General features: G+C 41.8%; 1 protein-coding gene across 1 annotated transcript in view; it reads left to right on the top strand.

Moving 5' to 3' along the window:
* Positions 1 to 14,853, top strand: part of UBA1 (ubiquitin like modifier activating enzyme 1) — a 2,903,587-nt gene that overhangs the window by 1,797,956 nt on the left and 1,090,778 nt on the right. Inside the window, exon 24 of the mRNA XM_044080725.1 lies at positions 7,426 to 7,591. Within this exon, the coding sequence (XP_043936660.1) occupies positions 7,426 to 7,591 (166 nt within the window). The remainder of the gene's footprint in view (positions 1 to 7,425; positions 7,592 to 14,853) is intronic.

Below are 14,853 nucleotides of genomic sequence, written 5' to 3'. Positions count from 1 at the left end.
TGCATCTAAGTATTTTGGAAACAGATTTAACTACCCAGAGATGTTGTCGGATAGCAATCAGACTACTGGAGTACATAAAAAGCGCAAAGAAAAAGACAGAGAAAGTCAGTCGAGATCCAAAACCAACGATGAAGCTTCTCCTAAGCCAGTCGCCGGTACTCAGTGAGGCGCTTTCGCAGCCCCTGATACCCGCTACCTTTGAGTCTCAGGCCTCTACCGACACCCATGTGGAGTCCGTCATGCAGCAAGATACTCAAGGTATTGGACCGACGGATGTATCTCCCTCGGATGGGTCCGGAGCCGCTGAGCAGGCACCGGCTTCTGAGGGTGTATTCAGACCTCAACATTTTTATATCAAACCGAAAACTGCAAAACCAAAGGCAAAGACACCTTCTAAAACTAAAAAAAATGACGCCTGAGCCACTTGCACAGGCCTCTATGCCTAAAAAACAGATGATCAAAATGACTGAAGACCTTAGATAAGAGACCTGGGCAAGACACTGACTTTGAATCTTCAGATCAGGTTTCTGTTTCTTCTGATTCCTCTTCTGATCAGGAATAATCTTTATCTCCCTGTGAGGATTCTGATGCTTAGGAGTCTATTCCATCTGCATCTCCTCCTGAGGATTATTCATTTGGAGAAACCTTGCATACTTTGAGTGAGCATTTTTACTGGGAGAGTCAAGACTTCTCAGAATCAAAAAAGAGGCTCAGGGATTTCCTCCTCCTCCCTCAGCACAAGCCTTTAGCCATTCCCCGTTAGACATTGTGGATGATGTTTTTTCAGAGTCGAGCCTGGCCCCTGACTCTTTACCTCCGGCTCCCAGTAAGCCTGACCGGTATTACAGGGTCCCTGACTCTCATAAATTTTTATTTAGAAACCCTGCTGCTGATCCTGAAACTATTTCACAGGGTCCAAAGGGAGTTGAGGCCTCAACAGCAAAAAACCCTACCCCTTCCGACAGATTCACAGGCACTGGACAGATGGGGGGGGAAATGTTTATACATCTGCAAACTTGGCAATCAGGGCCTTTTCATATGCTTAAGTACCAACAACATGTTATGGGATTGCTGAAACAGAAAATTATGTTGATTTCAGTGTGTGCAGAAAATAAGGAATTGCAGGAATTATTGCATGCAGCTGAACAAGTTGGAAAGCATACTTTGCAATGTGGTTTTGATTTTTGAGGCCTCCTGCAGGGCTGCAGTTACTGGATCTGTGATTCGGAGGCATGCCTCATTAAAGGAACAAAATTTGCCTGATCATGTTAAAGCTAAATTGCTAGATGCACCTTTACAGCATGGATTCTCTGTTTGGTATTAAGACAGAAGAGGTTTTAAAGAAAATGGAAGACCACGCTAAGTCTATGCAAACTGTTAAAGATTTCTTACAAGTGCAGCCACCTAGATTCAGTAGACACTGGCCTACAAAAAAATTGGTCCTTTCCTGTGTCAGACATAGCTCAAAGGGGCAATTCCAGATGCCCTAAGTGTTCCAGGTACCAGGCTCAAGACTCCTACAGGTCAAAGCAATGGGGCGCATCAACCTCCAAATCTGGAGGCGATAAAGCTCAAACCTACAGAAAGCAATCCCAATTACTTCCCTCTACCTACACCAAGCAGTTATCTTTTGGCAGCACCCATAGGGGAAAACTTAGCACTTTTTCCTCAAAATTGGCAGTTAATAACCCAGGACAAGTGGGTACTGAACATCGTATATCACAGGGATACAGATTCCATTTCCACACTCTGCCAATGACAGATGGTCGGCCAGACCTGCCAAAAAACCAATGGGCAGAGGCTCAGAAACAGGTTACGTCCCTCATGGATATGGGGGCCATTCAGACGGTGCCAGAACAGGAAAAAGGACAAGGTTTTTTTTTTTTTTTTACTCTGGACTGTTCTTGGTACCCAGAAAGGACAAGGCCTGGTGGCCAATACTGGGTTTATCGATTTTGAACACATACCTGGACATTCCAAAATTCAAAATGCTCAGTTTGCAACAGCTTCTGCCGATGATGGGAACGAATGCTTGGCTGGTGACTCTAGACTTGAGGCATACCTGCATGTCCCAGTAAGACAGTCTTGCAGAAGATACCTCAGATTCAAGGCTGGCTTAATGCATTACCAATTCTCTGCACTGCCCTTTGGCTTATCTACTGCACCCAGGGTCTTTACAAAGTGCCTGGCACCAGTAATTGCATTTTGCAGACAAAGTATTCAAATAAATCCTTACTTTGACGACTGTCTCCTTCAAGCAGATAACAAGGACACTCTTCTACGACGCCTGGCGTTTGTGAAAAGGCTTCTAACATGCCTAGGTTACACAATAAACGAAAATAAATCACAACTGGTACCCTCTCAAAAGATAACATTCCTGGGTGCAAGCTTGCATACAACTGCCCCAGATGGCTTACCTCACACCAGACAAAGGCAACTGACTACTTATTTCAAACTGATGGCAACAAAAACCCAGTCTTCTGCAAGACAAATTCTACAGGCTCTGGGCTTCATGGCATCCTGCATCCTACTAATTCCATATGCAAGACTGCATATGAGGAAACTTCAATGGTACCTAAAAAGTTTATGGAGTCAACATTCACACAGTCTGGAAACGATGATTCCTCTCATCCCCTGCCTGCAACAGGAGTTTCTATGGTGGGCAAAGGCCTGTCACCAAAATATGGGACGGCCCTTCACTCTACCCCCTGCCATCCAAACCTTAACAGATGCATCAGATTATGCTTGGGGGGCCCACATGGCAGGAAAATGCATTCAGGGCATATGGGCACCAAATCAAATGCTTCTACATATCTACCAGAAAGAGATGCTAGTTCAAAATGCCCTAACAGCCTTCAAGGACTTGCTTCATCCAGGACAACTACTGATAAAGACAGACAACACCACAGTCATGTGGTATATAAACAAGCAAGGGGGCACACTCTCATGCCCCCTTTGCAGATTAGCCATGGCACTGTGGGACACCGCTTTAACCTACCAAATAAATCTTCAAGCTCAATTCTTGCCAGGAAAACAGAACACACTGGCAGACTACTTAAGCAGAAACGTTATGGATCCTCACGAGTGGAAACTAAATCCACAAGTATTCAGCATAAGAGAAATGGGGGAGCCCAGACATAGATCTATTTGCCTCTCCTCAAAATTATCAATTGAAAAGATTCTGCACAAGGACTTACAACAGGCAAGCATGGAAAGTGGATGCCCTATCCTTCAGTTGGAAAAACCTGTCAGTTTACGCCTTTCCTCCTCTGCCTCTTCTAACCAAGGTCCTCCTAAAAGTCAGACGAGAAGCCAAAGATATTAATTGCCATGGACTGCCCCTGCCAATACTGGTACCCAATCCTAAGGAACTTGTCTCAATACCCAGCTTGGACCTTGCCTCAAAGACCACAACTACTGTCCCAGCAAAACTGTCAGATCCTGTACAGTCAACTACAGACTCTGAATCTGGCAGCATGGCTAATCATGTAATATGAACGACACCTCTCAGTAAAGCTGCAATGGATGTCATTTTGGAAGCCAGAAGGCCTAGTACTAGAAAATCTTATGCTGACAAATGGAAAAGATTCTGGACTTGGAATCGAGCACAAGGAACTGATACAGCAGAACCACATATTCCTCAGATATTACAATACTTAACTGAGATGCTTGACAAAGGCCTATCTTTCTCATCAATCAAAATCCATGCCTCTGCCATTTCGGCTCATTACAATACAGAGCCACCAATCTTTTCTCATCCTTTACTAAAGCAATATCTTAGAGGAGCCAAAAACCTAAGGCCTCCTAGATCATCACCATTACCTGCATGGGACCTCAATCATGTGCTGGAAAAGCTCACCCTGTTACCATTTGAACCAGCTGCTACCGCTGATATAAAGTTCTTATGGAAGACTACTAGCAATTACTTCAGCAAGAAGTTTCAGAGCTGCAGGCCCTCATGGCTGTAGAACCTTTTATCATATTTTACCCAGACAGGGTGTCTCTGAGGACAAATTCTACTTTTATGCCTAAGGTGGTTTCCAGTGTGGCTCTTAACCAAGCAATTCATCTGCCAACTTTTTATCCAAATCCGCAGAACAAAGGCGAGAGAATTCTGCATTCCTTGGATGTGCACAGACAGCTGAGATCCTACTTGAGCAGGACAAAAGCTCTAAGAAAAACTGAGCAATTACTAGTGTCATATGCTGCAGGATCAGAAGGAAAGGCTATCTCAAAGCAGACAATTTCAAAGATTAGCCACTGCATCCGTTTCTGTTACTTACACCATGGTAAACCTGTGCCCAGGGGCATTAGGTCTCATTCCACCAGAGCTGCAGTTACTTAGGCAGCCTTTCTCAGAGGAGTACCAACCAAAGACATTCTAGAGGCTGCTACCTGGAGTTCTGTTCACACCTTTACAAAGCATTACCATTTGCCTTTCTACTGTAAGTCCAGGGCAGGCTTTGCCACTGCAGTGCTGCAGGGCCTTACAGTTGCACCTAATGCTGTTTAGCTCCAGCATCCCAACCATAACTTTGGGATTCTACCTAGATGTAATGACTGTAACAGTGAAACACGAAGAACATAGTACAGTTGTGTACACTTACCATGAATGTAGATGTTCGTGTGTATTCACTGTTGCAGTCCAGGTTACCCTCCTGCCATCCCCCTGTCATTCTACAGCTCATCTTTCCTTCTCTATTTTCTACAACCTATGTGGTGTATTTGCTTGTAGATGAAGGTAAAGTTTATATTGATGCATGTGTGTGTGTATATATGTGTATATATGTGTATATATGTGTATATATATATATATATATATATATATATATATATATATATGTATGTATATGTATATATATATATATATATATATATATATGTATATATGTATGTATATATGTATGTATGTATATATATGTGTATATATATGTGTATATATATGTATATATGTATGTATATATGTATGTATGTATATATATATATATGTGTATATATATGTATATATGTATGTATATGTATATATATATATATGTATGTATATATATATATGTGTATGTATATATATATGTGTGTGTGTGTATATATATATATATATATATATATATATATATATATATATATATAGATACACACACACACATATATATATAGATATATATATCGATATATATAGATATATAGATATAGATATATATATATATATCTATATATATATATATATATATATATATATATATATATATATATATAGATGAAGATGTATATAAAATATTGCTACCTTTTTGGGCGCACTTGACATTGGGGGCAAGAAAAACTAAAGAAAATGGCGTCGGCGGCATGTTTTATACCCCCGACGACCTGACGTCATGGAATTGAAGACAGCAACTGACGCAGGACCCAAGACTTTGGAATTCAGGCCGACTGAGGGCAACATGCCATCAGGTTACCCAAATGTAATTACTGCAACAGTGAATACACTCGAGCATCTACATTTATGGTAAGTGTACATAATTGTACTTTCCTGCTTGGATACCCCTTTCCTCCTTGGTATCTTAATTATTTTTTGGAAGAGCTGACTTACTTTTGAACTAACAGTCATAGGTGATCTTGGTGGTTTTCCAGTGTTTTCTGTTTTTACCTTTACCCCACAGCATGCGGTGCAAAAACTGCCTAACAGCCCCTTTACCTAGTAGGGCGTTTATTGTATTTCAACAAGAAAAACACTTTAAAGAATTATTTCCTTACATTGTTAACAGAGGAAAAACAGTAATTTTTAGTGGTGTCAATGCAGAAAGAAACTTTTTGCATCTTTAGACTTTAATGGACACACCACTATGCATTCATGAAGGTGCCATATTAGTCTACAGTCTCAACACACACTACCTCAAGTCAACATCACAGTAGTAAATGCTAAATTTATTCTGGCCATGGTTTTAAAAAAAGTGAGAGCTTTTTATTAAAACAGCTGCCGTAATACATAACTTCAGACATGTATAAAAATGTATTGCGGCACTAGACTCATCAAATGCTACAAAGTATATCCTAATATAGAAAATTAACTTTCGATGCCTGTCATGGAAGACAACAAACTTTTTAGTAGCTATTAAGTTGGCCATAACAATTTTGAGCATTCAAACACTTTTTGCAAATTCACCTTATCTGCTTTGGTACAAGAACACAGAGCATCTTTGTCCATCCTGTAATTCATGCCTGAGAAAATCGCCAAAATGAGCCTCACTGAATGCAGTCTTCTGTCTGTTTTGCCCCTCTTCATTTTTCAAAATATGGAGAATAGTTGCTGTCTTATGTAGGTGTTCATAGGCAGCTACGATGATTGTAGGAAAGATTAGCTCCATTTCCTTCATTGTTAAGTAGACTTTAAAAGGTGTAAGGTTACCCTGCCGGCTGTCGATCATGGTAATTTGCTGTGGCCAAGGATATAAAAGGTGAAGTGATGCGTGCTACTTTGCGGTTTTTCAAGAAATCTTCACTAGATGCATGTATAGCATCGGCTTGGATTTCTCTGTCCACATTACAACACATTATAAGCTGAATGTGGGCTCATGGTTGCATTCATCAGAGGTATCTTGACTTGAATTCACTCAATAAGATAAATTAGGAATTCTGTCTTGTAGTTAAAATAGACTGACTTGGACCTTGGAGTTTAAACGGGTGTTAATGATACACTTCTGCATGCCCTCCATCCTTCTCTAAACTTTTGCTGACAATATGCCAAAGTCACGTTTTATGAGGCAAACTTCATCTGGAGAGGCAAGGAGTTGAAGTGCTTTATGGGATCCATTGGAGGGAGCTGAAGCTGTGAAAGCCTTCAAGATGTGGAACTGCTACTACTTCTGTAATTGAAGTGGAAGAGTGACTTATTTTGCAGAAGCATTGTTATAAAAAATTTAAATCATTGGTTTAAGTGCCTTACCTTTGTTTCCCCACTTGTTAACTACTGCAAGGGATAGCCCCCTGTCTGCAGGGGATGAGTTGGTATGTATTTAGTGCAAGTTTTCAAGGGTGGCTCTGTACTTTTCAGCAGCATCCTTTTACTGTTAATGTGATACTCTGATCTGGATGTGCTCTGAATGTGCTCTCCAGCGGTAGCTATTCAATTGCTCGTCACAACTTTTTACTTTTTTAGTTCTAATAAAACCTCTTACTGTTTATTGACAGGACGGGGTAGGGGTGAGTTCTCCCCTTTTAGAAGCATGGTTGAGTTTGAGGCAGTTGTGGGAGTTGTCTCCTAGAATCTTTTGAGATTAGCTTTTCTGTGGTAGAAAACACATAGCACTTTGATGTTTCACAGGTTAATTGAATATATTTAAAGATCTGGAGGTCATTAGGCACATGTGCACCTCTGAAGACTGAAACCAGTAGTAATTTGACTAATGTGTATGGGTTTTAAATTTATTTCAGAAAATGAAGTCTGAAACAGCAGCTGCAGCTGTCAAACAGATGAACCCCAGCATTCATATTATTGGCCACCAGAACAGAGTTGGTCCTGATACAGAGAAGGTCTACGACGACGAATTCTTTGAGGCACTAGACGGAGTGACAAATGCACTGGACAATGTAGATGCACGTATGTCCTAGGAAGTTTACCTTTTCTTGTTTTACAACTTAGCGTGAAATCATGTGGTAGAAGATTTTGTCATGTTACAGTTAAGTAGCAATCTGTTTAGCTGCTGTGTCTTTAACAGAATAGTGTTGCATTTCATGTATTGAAATTTTATCTTTAAAACCTTGCACTGGTTGCAAGAGCATGCTTGGGTGCTTATCTAGTAAGTTTGTGTATACAGCAATTTCATTATTTATTTCAGCAGACAACCTGGAGTAGTCTCTTGTGACAGTGACTTATTTTGCAGAAGCATTCTAATGGTATTTTCCGCAGTGTTCAAGTGCGTAGTTACAAGAAACTTAAACCAGTGGTAATCCAGTAGATAGGCTGCATCTAAGACCTTGATGTAGGAATACTATGTTGAAAGTTAAATATTCAGCCACTCAGGTGCATATTCAGGTATTGTGCAGAAGAACATTTGTGATGTGCTTCTTGGTGGCTTCTAGAAATCTAAGTAGGCGACTGGGGGGGACAAAGATTAAGGTGAGGGAAAATAGGTAAATTGGCAGTCCTTGGAGGGAAAGAAGCCAAAGCTGAAAGACCGTACATAATGTAATGGTAAGCACACTTCCCTCATCCTCTGTGACTTGGTTATAGTATTAACTTCTGTTTTCAGTTTTACTCTTTCAGTTTTTCTATCTGTGTTTTGACAGTTTTTAATGCATCAAAATCACCCTGTTGTATTTTAATGTTTTACTACAAAAGGGCCGTCATGGGGCCTGTATTACTAACATTGTCTTGATTTACTGCTTTGTCATGTGATTCCTGGAGTCCATTTCAAGTAGTCCTATGCAAGTTAAGCTAAATGCAAGGAAATGAAGTGCTTTTAAAGTCCCTTGTTAGTAGAATGGTAGCAAAATCTTAAGGACATTTTGCATAGTCTCTGAAAGCTGATTGTTTCTAGCTTTTTTCCTTTGAATTGTCTTGATTTACATTTTCGTTTATAATTGCAGCCTTTAACCATAACTATTGTACAAACACTGAGCAGTCCTCCTGTATGGTGACTTTATTTTCCCATGTGGCTGATTATTTCTTTCCTTTTACTGTCATTGCATTAGGTCATAAAATAGTTCTTACTGTACTGGCACGTCTAGTTTCAAGCCAGTAATAAGAATTATACTGTTTCAGACTAGAGATGGAGTGGTCAGCAGTATTTGGTCATCCTCCTCCATCTTCAGTGTCTGGACTTGCAGATGCGCTTCAGCTGGGTGCAGGACAGCCCATGCCTTCAAGGTTCAGAATGTATTTGCCTCTTGGGGCCCCCCAATCTTTTCTATCCCCTCCCCGACTCTTCCTGTCTAGGTGGTAAATAGTAAGAGCCTCTGCAATAGGAGGCACATGGATTCCTCTGAAGAATCTCTCTCAGAAGACACTGACCCTGATAAAAAGGAGGGCTCCCCCAAATCCTACCACTTGGCAACACCTATATATATATATATATATATATATATATATATATATATATATATATATATAATTTTTTTTTTTTTTTTTTTTAATTGCTTCCCATTGGAGGGCACCTGACATCTGGGGCAAGAAAAACTGATGTAATGGCGTCGGCTGCATGCTTTTATACCCCTGACTACCTGACATCGTGGAAGATGAGACAGCATCCGACTTGGGACCCAAGACTTTGATAATCAGGCTAACTGAGGGCTACTGCAAGCAGATAACCGAAATGTGATGACTGTAACAGTGAGTACACTGTCTGCATTTATGGTAATTGTACACAACTGTACTATTTTCCAGTTGGCATAAACTGCTGTCAGACTTTGGTCAAAAGGTGGTTGGACTTAGTGTTGCCACTGCCGGCTGACCATTAATTCTTCCCCAGCCTCAAGTCACGGTCACTACAGATGCATTTGTTCTTGGGGTAGGGTGGTGGTATTTCAAAGGGAAGGTGGTGCAAGGAGCGTGGTTGCTCTCCATGGTCATTCTCCAGTTCAGTGTCTCTGAGATGAGAACAGTCCTCCTAGCATTGCAAGCCTTTCCCCAGGTTGTGTATGATATCCATATGTATGTGGTTTGTTACTTGAGCAAACAGGGAGGAATACTGTTACGTGTCCCTCAGGAGGCCATGAGGATTTGGCAGTAGGCAGTCTCCTTTCAGTGGTTTTTGTGATGGCAATGCACAGAGTGGTACCTAAATCCATTAGTAGCTGCAGTCCAATTTTGAATCCCCTGCTGCGTTGTCCAACTCGAAGTGCAACAGTTTTTATGACCTGACCCCACCCATACCCCAGGACAGTCACCCAGGGATGCTGTTCTGTGCTTGGCTTCCGGGTCTACTGTATGCATATTCCCTTCATAAGAAAACATTTTTTTTCAGAAAATAGCCTGTAGCAGAGCAACTGTGATTCCTTTGACCCATTCTGGCTTAAATGTCTGTTACCTATCCAGCTGGGATTCCCCGGCCCAGACTTTGTACTGTCAGGTTAACCCCCAAAGTTTCTCCCAATTCCAGAAATGGTCAGGGATCCCACGCTCTGACAGAATTAAATGTCCTCTGATCATCTCAGAAACCTTCTGCATGAAAGGGTTATGCTAGTAAATGGAACCACTTTCTGTTTGGGCTTCCACTAGAGATCTTTGTGCATTTTAGATCCACTGGATGCCATTTTAGATTTTCTTGCTGATTTGTCTGGTTTGAGTTATTTTACTATTAAAGTTCACCTTGCAGCTCTTTCTAAATTTCATATCGGCAGGAATAATTTTGTAGCTGTTTTGACGATTTCCAGGACCTTCTTGGAGGGTACCTTTATGTTATGACCTCCAGTTTGGAGGCCCTCTTCTCCCCTGGGATCTGCCATTGGTGTTGCATGTATTAGTTAGACCTCTTTTTGAGTCTTCAGCTACCATTTCCTTGACGTTGCTATCTTAGTGATTTTTCTTGTGGCAGTTACCTCTGCTAGACTAGTGTCTGAGCTGCATGCATGGTCACTGGTCCCTCCTTATTTGATTTTTAATAAGGATACATTTACACTCAAGACTAATCCCTTCTTTTTGCCCAAGGTTGCCTAGAAAGCTACCTTGAACCAGCTTATTCATTTGCCAGTTTTCTTTCCAAGTTTTAGTAACAAAAGAGAGCATTTGCTTTTCTGTTTGGATGTTCATAGACTACCTTTATTTGGGCATGTGTTTTTAGGAAAACAGCAGCTCTTTTCCTTTTCTAAGGCCAGCTGTGAAAGCCTTTGTCTAAAGTGAGTTTATCCAAATTGCATTTGTGTATGCTTTGAAAGGAAGAACCTTGCCCACAAAACCTTAAGGTCATATTTCTCTTGTATATCTACTTCAATTTCTGTTGTATAAAAACTTTAACTAAAGTTAAGCTGATGTTATGTAAACATTTCTGTGATTGTATGAAGTTTTTCTTCTCTGGCCTCTACTGAAAATGGGTCCATTGGCCCAGTGTTCTTTCCCGGTTAACAAATGTCAGTAAATAACTGCAGTTTTCTCTAGTGACTGTATTCATGACATTTGTGCCACTGCCATTTGTTCCTGCATTTACATGTTTGTGTCCCATTGCAAACTGGATGTTTAATCAAGGTCTGTGACCTCTTTTTGTTGCGCCATTCTGTAAAATGTTCTCTACTAGGACCTCCTTATGGTGATAGGTGGTTGGGGACTTTGTCCCATAGATTGAAGCAGAATGGAAAAGACATGAGATACAAAACGTATATATTTGCCATAACAATCCTTGTCTGTTTCTGTCCAGTTCAACTATCTTGCCCACTTGTCCCCCTCCTAGTTGCAGCCTGTTTCTCCTGGTTGATCGGGCAGTCGAACCTTTGAGATGTTTGACATCAGGTCCTTCACTTGGTTCTGCTTTTTCTTTGTATGGTTCCTTGAGTTATTATGCATATCTTTATCTGAGGTACATGAGTGTATTATGAGTAGAGGAGGCAGACCCCTCGGACTGAAGTCTCTGAAAAAAGGCCAACATCTGATCTGGGGTGGGATCCGATAACCCACAGATGGAACCTGGCCATACGTCTCTCGTTACGTTAAGTAAACAATTTTGTCTCACTTCTGCAAAGCACAGTGGTCCAGGTTTCCATTTTTGGGAGCAGCTTTGCCAGCCTTGGTGCTCTAATACAAATAAAAGCTTAGTATAGCAAAAACCCACAACTGGGTGTAGGTAAATCCAGCATTACCCACACCCAGCCTTTGGATGTTCATTGTGTTACACTGCTGCAGTCATTACACTTCGGTTATCCTGTCGTCAGGTGGTTCCCCAGTCGGCCTGAGTTCCAAAGTCTTGGTCCGGCGTCAGTTGCTGTCGCCTCCTCCCTGACGTCAGTGCGACAGGGGTATATAAGATGCAGCAGACACCATTTTCTTCAGTCTTTCTTGCCGCGCGGTGCCTGAAGCAAAAGCAGTTCGCAAGTGCCGGTCGGCCGTCTCCTGAGATTTTCATTCCAAATCCAGAATCGAAGTCTTCTGCAAAGCTAAGTACCCCGTTGGGGAAACTTTTTTTTTGCCTCAGACCGATGTCAGTAAAAGTTAATAACTGTATTTCTTGTGGGAAGCAAATAACTCATAAGGATTTCCATTCCTATTGTATCCCATGCCTAGGCCCTGACCACGACGTCACTGGTTGTCTGTTTTTGTGCTAGGTTTAACAAGCGCACTATTAAACGTCGGTTTGATTTTGCCTGACATTATTTTGGTAGAAAATTCAATTATACCATGCCGTCGGGAATTCCGACGACTGGAATACACAAAAAGCGCAAAGACAAGGATAGGCATCCGAGGCCCAAATCTGACTACTAATCCTCTTCTAGGCCAGTCGCCGGTTCTCCAGTTTTCAGCGAGGCGCCTTTGCAACCCCTGATGACGGCTTCTGTAGAACCACAAGCCGCCTCTGACTCCCACGTGGAGATGGCTGGGCCTTTGGACGCACAAGTTCTTCAGCCTACCGAGACTAACCTTTCAGAGGGATCCGGAATAGCTGAGCAACCCACAGCTACAGAGGGTGTCTTCAGACCTACTCAGTTAAGCATTAAACCCTCATCTAAGTCTAAGCCTCCTTTAAAGTCAAAGAAACAAATGCAGCATTCTCCAGGACAGGCCTCCATGCCTAAGAAACAAATGCTCAAAATGGCCGAAGACCTAATCACTCTGATCAGGGGGTCCCATCCCCCTCCTGATAAAAGGCCTAGACAGGATGCAGACTGACTCATCCGACCAGGTGTCCATCTCTTCTGATTCATCCTCAGACCTAGGATACTCTCTACCCCCTTATGAGGATTCTGATGCTGAGGAATCATTTCTTTCAGCCTCACCGCCTGATGACTACTCCTTTGGGGAAACCCTACATACCATTAGGGAGCATTTACACTGGGAAGGCCAGGATTACTCAGAATCCAAGAAAAGGCTCAGAGACTTCCTTTTATTACCTCAACACAGACCCCTTGCTATTCCGCCAGTGTTAGATATTGTGGATGATGTGTATACTGAATCCAGCTTAAATCCTGATTCCTTACCTCCAGCCCATTTTAAACCTGACAGATAATAGAGTCCCTGACTCGCATAAATTTCTGTATAAAAGCCCTGTAGCTGACCCTGAAACTATATTTCTCCGGGACCTGAGGCCTCATCAGCCAGGAATCCAGTTCCCTCTGACAGAGATTCCAGAGCATTAGACAGATGGGGAAAGAAAGTATATACGTCTGCAACTTTAGCAATGAGAGCCTTAAATTGCCAGTTTCACATGCTAAGATATCAGTAATTTGTACTGTCTCAGTTAAAACAAAAAAGGCTTCCAGATTCTCAGCTCCTCCTAATTTTAAAGAAATGCAGGATTTATTGCATGCAGCTGAAGTGTGAAAGCATACTTTGCAATGTGGTTTTGATTCTCTAGAGGCCTCCTGCAGAGCACCAGTTACAGGCTCTGTCATTAGAAGATATGCTTGGTTAAAAGAACATACGTTACCAGATCATGTTAAAGCAAAATTATTGGATGCACCTTTGCAGCAGGATGTGTTGTTTGGAGTTAAGGCAGAATAGGTGTTAAAGAAAATGGAGGATAAGGCAAAATCTGTGCAAACGGTTAAGGATTTCTTACACGTTCAGCCTCCTAGATTTAGCAGAAATTGGCCAACTAAGAATTGGTCCTTTCCAATTAGACAGACCTCAAAGGGGAAGATACAGACGTCCAAGAGGTAGAGGCCAAACACAAGGTCTTTACAGGCCTCGACAATGGGTTGCATCAGGCCTGAAAGAAGGGGAAGACAGGCCCCAACCATATAAAAAGCAGCTCAAATGACTTCCCACTACAGCTGCCAAACAAATCCTTCTTGGCAGCCCCCTTGGGAGGAAAACTGGCACTCTTCTACCACAATTGACAAATGATCACCAAAGACAAATGGGTTCTCAACATTGTAGTTCAAGGTTACAAGTTCCACTTTCACACTCTGCCAAGGTTAAAAGGAATGCCAAATCTGCCACCAAATCAATGTGCAGAGGCTCAAAAACAAATTGCAGCACCCATGGATATGACAGCTATTCAAAAGGTACCATCACAGGAGCAAGGACAAGGATTTTATTAGACTCTTTCTGGAACCCAGAAAGGACAAAGCCTGGAGGCCCATTCGGGATCTTTCATCTCTAAACACTTAACTGGATGTTCCGAAATTATTACAGCAGCTTCTTCCCATGCTGGGCAAGAAAGCATGGCTCGTGACTTTGGACCTCAGAGAGGCATACCTGCATGTCCCTATCAGACAAAACTGCAGAAGATACCTCAGATTCATAGCTGGTTCAGTGCACTACCAATTCTCTGCACTGCCCTTTGGCTTATCTACTGCGCCCAGGGTCTTCACAAAGTGCCTGGCACCAGTAATTGCATTTTGTAGATAGAAAGGAATTCAAATTTATCCGTACCTGGACGACTACCTGATTCAAGCAGAGAGCAAGGGCATTCTTCTAAAGCATCTGGCGTTTGTAAAAAAAGTTAAGTTGCCTGGGATACACAGTAAACGAAAAGAAATCAAAACTAGTGCCCTCACAAGAGATTATATTCCTGGGTGCCAGCTAGAACACAACGGCCCAGAGGGCTTATCTCACGCCAGACAAACAAGGACAACTGACTCAGTACTTTAAATTGATGGCAGCAAAGACCCAACTCCCTGCAAGAAAAATTCTGCAGGCCTTGGGTTACATGGCATCCTGCATACTACTAATTCCATATGCCAGACTTCATATGAGGAAACTACAATGGTACC

The sequence above is a fragment of the Protopterus annectens genome, chromosome 8.part0 (genome assembly GCF_019279795.1).
Source record: "Protopterus annectens isolate FY-2018-M chromosome 8.part0, PAN1.0, whole genome shotgun sequence".
Lineage (NCBI taxonomy): Eukaryota > Metazoa > Chordata > Ceratodontiformes > Protopteridae > Protopterus > Protopterus annectens.
The sequence above is the reverse complement of the archived record's forward strand: the minus strand, read 5'-3'. Positions and strand labels throughout refer to the sequence as shown.